General features: G+C 47.9%; 1 protein-coding gene across 6 annotated transcripts in view; it reads right to left on the bottom strand.

Annotated features, from left to right (window-relative positions):
* LIG1 (DNA ligase 1) overlaps window positions 1-11,894 on the bottom strand; it is a 48,433-nt gene that overhangs the window by 35,146 nt on the left and 1,393 nt on the right. For all 6 annotated transcript variants that reach the window (XM_032262496.1, XM_032262501.1, XM_032262500.1 and 3 more), the window contains exons 2-5: window positions 9,023-9,095; window positions 5,640-5,729; window positions 4,711-4,846; window positions 10-136 (exon numbers count right to left, since the gene is read on the bottom strand). In XM_032262496.1, coding sequence (XP_032118387.1) covers window positions 10-136; window positions 4,711-4,846; window positions 5,640-5,729; window positions 9,023-9,039 — 370 coding nt within the window. In that variant the 5' untranslated portion in view covers window positions 9,040-9,095. The remainder of the gene's footprint in view (window positions 1-9; window positions 137-4,710; window positions 4,847-5,639; window positions 5,730-9,022; window positions 9,096-11,894) is intronic.

The raw sequence follows: 11,894 nt of genomic DNA on the forward strand, positions 1-11,894 counted from the left end.
TCTTCTTACCTGTGCGACGCTTCGGGATCCCTGATGGGGAGCTATCCATGGGAGAGGTGTCAGAGAGGGAAGGGTTGCTCTCAGGAGATGTAGCAGGGCGGGGAGGGGAGACCGGTGGGCAATCCGGGGCAGGCTTCTGGAAGAGGAAACAAAGAACAATTCTACAGTGAGTGGCGGAAGGAGAGACTCCATTTCCCAAAAGTTGAGAGTAAAGGGGACTGAAACCTCTCTGTGTCTATCCTCCTTTCTGATCCTATGGTCTCAGATCCTAACTCAGGGCTGGTCTCCTCTCACCTGGGCCATCATTCCATCCTTCAGTAGAGGATCATGGTCCCAGCAAGGATCCCAATGCTCTTTTGTTTTCTGCAGTAACAGAATCTTTGATTTTTGATTAGGCATAACCAACTAACAACTGTTTCTCCCAGCCTCCCCTGCAGGAAGGTACGGCCACGGGCCCCAAGACTACAACTCCCAGCCTCCCCTCATGGTGTGGTCATGAGCCTCCTACACAATGGAATGTCAGGGGAAATAATGTAAATACCTCTTTGTATAGCTTTTTATTTATTTTTTTTTTTTGAGACAGGGTCTCACTCTGTCGCCCAGGCTGGAGTGCAATGGTGTGATCTCAGCTCACTGCAACCTCCGCCTCCCGGGTTCAAGCAATTGTCCTGCCTCGACCTCCCAAGTAACTGGGATTAACAGGCACCTGCCACCATGCCCAGCTAATGTTTGTATTTTTTGTAGAGACAGGGTTTCACCATGTTGGCCAGGCTGGTCTTGAACTCCTGAGCTCAAGCGATCCACCTGCCTTGGCCTCGAAAGTGCTGGGATTACAGGCATGAACCACCGTGCCCAGCCTTCTCTCCATATAGTTAGGATGTTTGTCCTCTCCAGGTCGCATGTTGAAATGTGGCCTCCAATGCTGGAGGTATGACCTGGTGGGACACGTTTGGGTCATGCAGGCAGATCCTTCATGAATGGCTTGTACCCTCCTTGTGGCAGGGACTGAGTTCCCTCTCTACTAGTTTACATGAGAACTGGTTGTTTAAAATTCCTCTCTGGCCAGTGACATGCCTGTTCCTCCTTCACCTTCCACCATGACTGGAAGCATCCCGAGGCCTCACCAGAAGCAGATGCCAGCACATTACTTCTTGTACAGCCTGCAGGACTGTGAGCCAAATAAACCTCTTTTCTTTATAAATTAACTGGTCTCAAGTATTCCTTGACAGCAACACAAAATGGGCTAATGTGCATTTCTTGGTTCAAATAACATACACTTAATGTTGAGTGGAGTGCTCTCTGCTTCCTGCTAGTGGAATATGGATGCTCACTGACACAAGGGCATCTACAGATAGCAAACAACAGTACAGAAGAAGCCTGGGCCTCTGACCCTGTGAGGCTGTCACATGAATTCCGGACTCTGTGCTCATCAGAGAGAAAAATAAGTTTGCACCTTGCCTAAGCCGCTGCTACTGTGTCTTGGTTTCAACTACTGACTTACCTTCTTACAGGGCTCCCTGTGCCAGTTATTAAGAGTTCCTGGCAGCTCCAAACCCACCACTGTCCAGTCGCCCTCATGATGCCAGGACTGGGACTCCACAAATCTCCTTCTTGCTCTGGCACCACCTCTGCCTCAGGCAGTGCTAATGCAGGAAACTAGAGGGCACTGCATGACTGGAGGCACAGCCAGCTTTCTGGGGGCAGCTGCTGAATTCCACTGACAGCTTTTTTTTTTTCTTTTTTTTTTTGAGACTGAGTCTCCCTCTGTCGCCAGGCTGGAGGGCAGTGGCACAATCTCAGCTCACAGCAACTTCCGCCTCTTGGGTTCAAGCAATTCTCCTGCCTCAGCCTCCTGAGAAGCTGGGACTAAAGGCGTTCATCACCATGCCTGGCTTTTTGTAATTTTAGTAGAGATGGAGTTTCACCATATTGGCCAAGGGTGGTCTCGATCTCCTGACCTCGTGATCTGCCCACCTTGGCCTCCTAAAGTGCTGGGATTACAGGCATGAGCCACTGCACCCGGCCCACTGACAACTTTTCTAACACTCACAGGGCTCAGTGTGTGGTACCTGATCAGAGATGCCAGCACCTCCCACCCAGTGCTCCCTTCCTCAAAGATCAGAGTCCCTCTGGCTCTCAGGGCACCTCTTCTAAGCTCAGAGACCCTCCAGCAGTCCCACCACAGAGATGTGAATTTCGGCTTCACAGCCACAAAGACGGTCGCTGCACCCTGTGGTTGCTACCTCCATGCCTTAGTTAGTTCTCTTTTCACCCCTTCAGTTACCTATGTAATAACTGCATACCTAGTGATCATCCTTTAAACTCCTTCTGTTGAATTCACGGGTGTGGTTTCCAACTCCCACTGAGACCCTGATGGAGATACAGGTCTCTGAGCAGTATTTCAAACACTGCCCAGGACGAAACGATTTCTGCCTCTCTTCTGCTCAAAACTCTTGCTAGCTCCCCAGAAGCCTCAGGATAAAGTCCAAGCTCTGAAAAAGATCTTTGTCCTAATACCTGGAACCTGGGAATATGTTAGGTTACCAGGCAAAGGGTAACTGAGGTTGCTCATCAGCTGACCTCCCATAATGAGAATTATCCTGGACTATCCAGGTGGGCCCCGATACAGTCACAGGGTCCTTCATAGTGGAAAAGCGTGGCAGGAGAGGAAAGTCAGGGTGAGATGTGGCCACAGAAGAAAGGCACAGAAGGAGGCAATGACACTTACTTTGAAAATGGAGAAAAGGGGATCTCTAGCAGCTGGAAAAGACAATTCCTGGATTCTCCCCTAGAACCTCCCAGAAATGAATGCAGACCTGCTAACACCTTGATTGTAGCCCAGTGCCACCCATTTCAGACTTACAACTCCCAAACTGTAAGTCAATAAACCTACACTTTTTTTTTTTAAGAGATGGGGTCTTGCTATGTTGTCCTGGCTATGATGCAGTGGCTATTCACAGGCACGATCCCACTACTGATCAGCACGGGAGTTTTGACCTGCTCTGTTTCTGACGTGGGCCAGTTCATCCCTCCTTAGGCAACCTGGTGGTCCCCCGCTCCCGGGAGGTCACCATATTGATGCCGAACTTAGTACAGACACCCAATCAACATAGCACACTATAGCCCAGAACTCCTGGGCTCAAGCGATCCTCCATCCTCAGCCTCCTGAGTAGCTGGGACTACAGGCACGTACCACCAAGCCCAGCACCTACATTGTTTGAAGCCATGGTGCTTGTGGTCAATTGTTATGGCAGCAAATGGGAAGCTGATACAGGTGGTGAGAAAGTTTCATGGACAAAGTCATAGCTGAGCAAAACATGGAAGAAAGCAAGGGATGGAGCCAGGTGTGTGTCTGGGAAAGAGAGTTTTAGGTTGGGAAAAGAGCTAGTGGCCCAGAGGTGGAAGCACACCTGGTGGGTTTGAGAAGCCAGGATGGAGCCAGCCGAGGAAGAGCAGTAGATGAGGCTGCAGATGTGATGGGCAGGGGGAAGAGAGGAGATCAGGATGGGCCTCGTAGGCCTCCACAAGGCCTGGCTTTGGCCTGTGATGGTAACAGCTATCTGCTATTACCTCATTTGCCTCTCTTCTGCTCAAAACTCTTGCTAGCTCCCTGGAAGCCTCAGGGTAAAGTCCAAGCTCCAAAAGAGATCTCTGTCCTAATACCTGGAACCTGGGAATAAGTTAGGTGACAAGGCAAAGTGTAACTGAGGTTGCTCATCAGCTGACCTTCCCATAGCGAGATTATCCTGGACTATCCAGGTGGGCCCGATACAGTCACAGGGTCTCAACGGGAGACAGAGACCACAGCAGTGATATAAACAGAGGGAACTTAAAGGATGGTCACCAGGTATGCAATTAAATAAATAGGGGTTTGGGCAGAGAGTCACAGGACCTGACCTCACTGCTGACAGAATAAGCGGCACCACACTTTGGACATCACCCACAAAGCAACCAATGAGCGTTAAACAACTTAAACAAGGGAAGAGAGGGATCCGATGTATTTGGAGAAGTTAAAAAGCCGCCCTCTGACCACAGGAGAAACTAGATATATTTTTGAGCCCTTATTATTTATTTTTTTTATTATTATTATTATTTTTTGAGACAAGGTCTTGCTCTGTCACCCAGGCTGGAGTACAGAGGTACAATCAGAGCTTACTGCACCCTTGAACTCCTGGGCTCAAGTGATCCTCCTGCCTCAGCCTCTCAAGTAGCTAGCACCACAGGCATACGCCACCACACCTGGCTAATTTTTAAAACTTTTTTTTTTTTTTTTTGTAGAGATGGGGAAGCTGGTCTCGAACTCCTGGCCTCAAGCGATCCTCCCACCTTGGCCTCCTAGCATGTTGGGATTACAGACGTGAGCCACTGCACTGGGCCTTGAGCCCTTATTTTTGCATCAGGCATTATTCTCAGATCCATTTGAAAATCGACTCATTTCATCTTCCCGGTAACCCTATGAGGAAGGCGTTACCAGGAGCTGCATGTTACAGGTGAGGCACCCAAGACATAACTTGGTGAAGGAGACCACCCCAGGTCCTAGGGCAGAGGCAGTTAGGACTGGGCCATGTGTACCCGACAGAACCAGGAAACGCATCCACCTCTCCTGGGCAATTTCTCCAGAATTCTCCTAAACAGCTGCTGCACTCTGTCCCAAAGACTAATGGGAATGAGTTTCTTCTGGTAAAAACGGGCAGGCTGATGGGGATGTACCTGGCCTTTGGCAGGGCTAAGGTCTTCATCCTCCTCTTCCCCTTCGCTGCCCAGGACCCGGGCCGCCTTCCTCCCTGGCCTCTTCACTGGAGAGTCACTTTCAGACACCACTCCATTCCACTCCTTCAGTGCCACCCTGGAAGGTGCGGAAATGGGGGTGAAAAGGGGTGACTACAGCAGGCAGACTGGGGGTACCACCCGCAAACACTCTGGTTTCTTTGCTCTGCTTCTTTCCCTCCCTTTCAAGCATTCCATGAACATTTTTTAGTTGCCTCCTCAGCAAATCTCATTATTTCACCTAGCAATGCATCCATCCACCCACCCACCCACTCATCCACCCACCCACTCATCCACTCACCCACCCATAACACATCTCTGGAGGCCCCTGGAGGGCCCTTCCTGTGATGGGTGATGCTGAGGAGCAAATGGAGTCCCTGCCTGAGGCTGCCCTTGTTCCCCAGCATCTATTGGGAGACCTCTTTTTTTTTTTTTTTTTTTTTTTAAAGAGATGGAGTCTTGCTCTGTTGCCCAGGCTGGAGCGCACTGAGCAGAGATCACGCCATTGAATTCCCGCAGAGCGGGAGAGAGACCCCCCCCCCCAAAAAAAAAAAAAAAAAAAAAGAGTATTGCTGTCTTCTACTTAGATGAGACAGCATCAGAACGTGGCCAGTGGCCAGCTTCTCTGCATCCTGGAGAATGTCTTGTTCTAAAATGAAGCCAAGACCTGCAGAAACAGACCTAGAGCTGACTCTGAGGCCCTGGGTCCAGCTGAGCCTGCAGATGCTCTTGCTTTTGGACTTCCAGCTGCCTGACTGAAAAAATTTCTTTTGGGGCCCAAGACATTTTGCATTAGGTTTGCACACTTGCAACCAAGAGAATCCTGACTACTAAAGGGAAAAAATTCACCATATCCAGGGCCGATTACGTACTTTGGAGGGGGCTCCATCTCTCTGCTGCTGTTGGATGCCTCCTTCTCAGGTTTCTTCGCTTTACCCTCTTTCTTGGGGTGGAAAAATGACCTAGAGGAGCATGAAAGGGGGGTAAAAAGGGGAATAACAGCACCAATACCATGCCTATCTATGCTGCATCCTGTCGCTTCTAACGCCATTTCCCAGCTCAGCACATAACAGAGCATTTCAAATAAGCCCTTTAACTTAACTGACAAGGAAACTCAGACTGAGACAGAGGAGGCAACACTCTACTTAGTTTTCTGCCCCCACTCACCTGTAAGATATGACACATCCCAAGTTTCATTCAACAAAGATTAACTAAACACTTAAAAAAAAATTGTTTTTTGAGACAGAGTTTTCGTTCTTGTTGCCCAGGCTGGAGCACAATGGTGCGATCTTGGCTCACTGCAATCTCCGCCACCCGGGTTCAAGCGATTCTCCTGCCGCAGCCTCCCAAGTAACTGGAATTAAAGGTGGCCACCACCACACCCGGCTAATTTTTTTTACTTAGTAGAGACGGAGTTTTGCCATGTTAGTCAGGCTGGTCTCGAACTTCTGACCTCAGGTGATCCACCTGCCTCCCAAAGTGCTGGGATTACAGGTGTGAGCCACCACGCCCAGACTAACTCAGCACTTACTGTGTGCCAGGGCCTGTTCTGGGCCTGAGGCGTTTGGCAGTGACCCAGAGACATGAAGTTCCTGCCTTCAAGAAACTGACACACTGGTGAAGGACACAAATATATTATGCAAATAACTAAATATAAAATGTCGGAAGGCATGAAGAGCTCTGAAAAATACAAATAAAGCAAGGTGCCAGGGCAGTGGCTCACACCTGTAATCCTAGCACTTTGGGAGGCTGAGGCGGACGGATTTACGAGGTCAGAAGTTCAAGAGCAGCCTGGCCAACGTGGTAAAACCCCATCTCTATTAAAAACACAAAAATTAGCCAGGCATGGTGATACACACCTGTAATCCTAGCTACTCAGGAGACTGAGGCAGGAGAATTGCTTGAACCCAGGAGGCAGAGGTTACAGTGAGTGGAGATCATCCCACTGCACTCCAACCTGGTTAACAGCTGGAGACTGTCTCTAAATAAATAAATAAAAAAGCAAGGCACCACCTTTCCACTAACTGGAGATCACGTGGACGGGGGATTCCTAGGAACAGAGTGCTGAGACGAAAAATAGGAACTTTATAATGGAGAGGTCTGGCCAGCACTTCCCTAACTAAGCGATGAAGGTTAGCTTCACCAGTGATGTCACAAGGACCTTATAGGCCCCTGACACAAGCCAGTATCTTTCAGTGATATCTTTCCAAAAGCCCATAACCCTAGCGTAATTGAGAATAACACTGCACATACCAACACCGGGGACTATTCTACGGGATGCCTGTTCAGTATTCCCCAAGATTGACAAAGGTCATAAAAAACAAGGAAAGTCTGAGAAACTGTCACCCAGAGGAGACTGAGATGGGATGATTAAATGCAGCATGGTACCCTGAATTGAACTCTCAAATAGTAAAGGACATTAAAAAAAAATCTGGTGAATCTGAGCAATAAAGTACAGAGCTCAGTTAACAGTCATGTACTGACGTTGTTTCCTCAGTTGTGAGCAACGAATCACAGTAATGTGGACAGTGGGAACTGGGTGAGGGTAGACAGGACCTCTCTCTACTGTCTTTACAACTTTTCTGTACCTCTAGAATCATTCCAGAAGAAGTTTATTTGATCTTCAAAAAGAAAAGGAAAATAGCCAGGTGCGGTGGCTTACGCCTGTAATCTCAGCACTTTGGGAGGCCGAGGCAGGTGGATCACGAGGTCAAGAGATCGAGACCATCCTGGTCAACATAGTGAAACCCCGTCTCTACTAAAAATACAAAAAATCAGCTGGGCATGGTGGCGCGTGCCTGTAATCCCAGCTACTCAGGAGGCTGAGGCGGGAGAATTGCCTGAACCCAGGAGGCGGAGGTTGCGGTGAGCCGAGATCGCGCCATTGCACTCCAGCCTGGGTAACAAGAGCGAAGCTCCGTCTCAAAAAAAAAAAAAGAAAAGAAAAGGAAAAGAATGCAAAAGCAAGGGGACAGAAAGCCATCACAGGCACTATCAGCCCTGGAGAGACAATCCTGATTCCTGAGCACAGGAGAAAACTGGAACCCAGGATTTGTGTAAACCAGTGCCTCCCAGGTTTCTGGGATGGACGCCCGGGTCTAGGTCTCTCTACCATCCATTTTCTCCTCCTACTAACAGCCCCTCCATTTTCCTCTTGGGGTGCTTCTTGCCCCCGACTCGCTCAGTATGTCTGATTTGAGTGGGCTGGCCCTTTTGCCCGTGACCAGGGGTGGACACATGACCCAGGCTGCATCCCTGTGGCCGGTTCAGGGATAGGTATGTAGCCCAAGCTGGGCCAGTGAAACGGGACTTTTAACACCCTCTTTCCACTGGGACCACTCACCAGGGGAGAGCCTGGCAGAGGGTGAGGACAAACTCAAGGACAGCAGAGCTGAACAAGGGAGGGAGACAGATTCCCAGGCACAAAGTTTTGGCGACCAGAGCCAACCAAGCCTGACACCGTTTACTCCAGCAGGTTTCAGTGACACAAGCCAAGTCACGCCCTTTCTTTTCTTCCCGAAGCCAGACTGTGTTCACAAAAGGTTTCTCAACCTAGACACTGCTGACATTCTGGGCCTGATGATTCTGTGTTGTGGGGGGCTGTCCTCTGAACTGAAGGATGTTTGGCAGCATGCCTGGCTGTCGGCTGCTAGATGCCAATGGCAAGCCCTGTGCCCCTAGGGTGTAACGACCAAAAATGCCTCCAGACACCGCCACTGGGTTAGGTTTCTGTTCCTTGCAACTAAGAAGTGTTGTTCAATATACCGTCTTCCACATCCCACACCTCATCTTCCACACTGCTCGACTCCTGGAAATTCCAACTCAAAATCTAACTTAACTCAAAAAAGAAAACTTTTTGTTTTCTTTTCCTTTCTTTTTTTTTTTTTAGATGGAGTTTCACTCTTGGTTGCCCAGGCTGGAGTGCAATGGCGCGATCTCAGATCACTGTAACCTCCACCTCTGGGTTCAAGCGATTCTCCTGCCTCAGCCTCCCAAGTAGCTGGGATTACAGGCACGCGCCACCAAACCCAGCTAATTTTTGTCTTTTTAGTAGAGACATGGTTTCTCCATGTTGGTCAGGCTGGTCTTGAACTCCTGACATTGTGATCCGCCCACCTCAGCCTCTCAAAGTGCTGGGATTACAGGCGTGAGCCACCACGCCCGGCCTTGTTTTGGTTTTTTAAAGTACAGATTTAGAGAAAGAAACTAAGAACTTAGAGAATAAAAGGCTCCCGGGGTAAGGGAGGGTCCTCACATGATACTTCGCTGCATGTTGGCTCAGAATTCTCCCTTCTCGTCCAGCTCTTTCCTTAGTCTGTCAGCTGCTCCTGGAACAGAAATTCAAACACTTGTTGAGGTGATTGGTTGTGAAGAGATCCAAACACATAAAAGCCTTTCTTTCAGAAAGAAAAAGAAAAAAAAAAAAAAATCAGAAACATGAACTTCCCCTTCAAGAAGAAACTCCTGTTTTTACGAACCAAAATGATTCGCTAGTGAGATTTATTGGTGAAGAGTAAAAGTTCCAAATCAGAGATAAAGATAAGAGGCCTCCTTTGCCATAGGAAGGCTGTTTTTCCTCTAATATGAGGAATACACTGAAGATCTGAAATGGGTTTTTTTTTTGGGGGGGAGGTTAAGTTTAAAGGTTAGTGAAAAGTTGTTTTAAGGTGGAAGCTTATAAAATTGTACCCGCTGGTCTACATAAACCAGCTATTGGGCAATTTCTAAGGTATGCTGTTATTTGAAACAAAGGGCAGAACATCACTGAGTGTGTGCTACTGTACTGTGTAAGAAAGAAAAACCATAGGCCGGGCACAGTGGTTCAGGCCTGTCATCCCAGCACTTTGGGAGGCCGAGGTGGGTGGATCCCCTTAGGTCAGGAGTTCGAGACCAGCCTGGCTAACATGGAAAACCCTGTCTCTACTAAAAACACAACAATTAGTTGGGTATGGTCATGGGCACCTGTAATCCCAGCTAATCAGGAGGCTGAGGCAGGAGAATCACTTGAACCTGAGAGGCGGAGGTTACTGTGAGATCACCCCACTGCACTCTAGCCTGGGCAACAGAGACTCTGCCTCAGGGGAAAAAAAAAAAAAAAAAAGATAGGGTTCTTAATCTGGGGTCCACGAAACATTCCTGCCACCCGCCAGGAGTCCAAGAGTAGAATTCAAGTGGTTTATGAAATTTGACAGGCAAGAAATTATGACTTTTTTCTTGCAAACTTGTAACTGGAACTGAGACTTTCCTTCCAATATTAAACATATAAAAAATTATACATTTTCTATATCTTTAATATTTATAATGGAAGGAAATAAATTATACGTGATTAATTACAATATTTACATATTTCCTTCCATTATGAATATTAAAAATATATTGTTTTAAAAAGTGCCAACAGGACCTACGGGTGCACTGCTGGACTTTGAGACCAGCCTGGGTAACAAGAATGGCTTCCTTCGACCTTCCCTTCCTCTGACACGAATCGTCTTCAACCCATGGGATTCTCTTTAGTTTTCTGGAATCGGTACTCTCCGTCCCGCACCACACGCCTTTAAGTCTGCACTCCGCTCTACAGTCCCGGCCACCACATGTTGGCACCAGAAACTCAAACTCAATCTTGGAATCAGAAAACTCTGTAATTTCCAAACAGGGTTTCTCAGGGCCAGTTGGGGAGCAGGAAGTAAGCCGAGCTTCAACCAAACAGTTCACAAAGAAAGCGGGTTAGAAACTTAGCCACCAAAAAATCTTCAGGGCAAAGCAGAAAACTATGGTGATTGCTGCTGAGTGCTCACCTGGCTAGGTACTTGACATTCTCAATTAGACTGACTCTCCACAACAACTCTGTTACAGATAAGAAAACTAAGATACAGAGGGGTTTTTAAAAGGACTTAACCTGAGTCTCCAGTACGTTCCACCCCAGGTTGCCTGCTCCACAGCTCACCTCTTAATCACTACAGTGAGGTGCAAGGTAAAGAGGAAGAAATAAGCGTTTACTGGGAAGCCAACTCCATGGCTGACAGGCTGGTCACATTCTCTAACATCCTCAATTAATCCTCAAGTCAGCCCGTCAAGACCGGTGTTATTGTCCCTACTTTCTAGATGAAGGTACTGAAGACAGAGGAACAGAGCTGGGGTTCACACAAGACTCCAAACCCCGGTGTGGCTGCGTCCAAAGCCCATGTTCCTTCCTCCTTACCATGGTACTCAAGGTTGGCTTCTTAACTCTGTGGACTGCTGAGTTGGAGGGAACAAACTGGTCGGTGCCTCTGGAGGACCATCTCTAGCAGAATGGCAATCCCACTTCTGTGTATTTTGCCCACAGAGACACTCACAGGTGGACCAAGTGAGGCACAGACTTACCTGCTGCAGCACTAATTGTAATTAGAAAAGATAGGAAGCTGGTGGAATGTCTACCCTTAAGGAACTGGTTCCCTAATTACTGGCGCAACCATGTGGTGGAATATGGTGCAGGGTTAAAATTGAATGAATGATGGATAAAAGGTACGGGAGTTTCTTTTGGGGGTGGTAAAAATTTCCTGCCGGACATGGTGGCTCACGCCTGTAATCCTAACACTTTGGGAGGCCGAGGCGGGTGGATCATGACGTCAGGAGTTCAAGACCAGCCTGGCCAACGTAGTGAAACCCCGTCTCTACTAAAAATACAAAAAAAATTAGCTGAACGTGGTGGTGGGTGCCTGTAATCCCAGCTACTTGGGAGGCTGAGGCAGGAGAATCTCTTGAACCTGGGAGGCGGAGGTTGCAGTGAGCTGAGATCCTGCCACTGCACTCCTGCCTGGATGAAAGTGCGACTCCATCTCAAAAAAAAAAAAAAAAACCTAATATTTTTATATGCACAACTCAGAAACCACTGACTTGTACACTTTAAATGGGCAAACTGGATAGTTTGTGAATATCTCAGTAAAACGGTTACCAAAATAAAAAAAGAAATGACAAAAAATATCAAGTGAGGCTGAAACAACACTCAGTGATAAAATGAAACGAAACACGGATACAGGGAACAACTTAGGTGGATCTCCAGGGCACTGTGCAGAGTGGAAAAGGGTAACACCCTAATAATATGATTCATTTATGTAACAATCTCTGCATGACAAAACTAGAAACGGTGA

This window comes from Sapajus apella, unplaced genomic scaffold, assembly GCF_009761245.1.
Source record: "Sapajus apella isolate SASKATOON/1434 unplaced genomic scaffold, GSC_monkey_1.0 scaffold130, whole genome shotgun sequence".
Classification (NCBI taxonomy): Eukaryota; Metazoa; Chordata; class Mammalia; order Primates; family Cebidae; genus Sapajus; species Sapajus apella.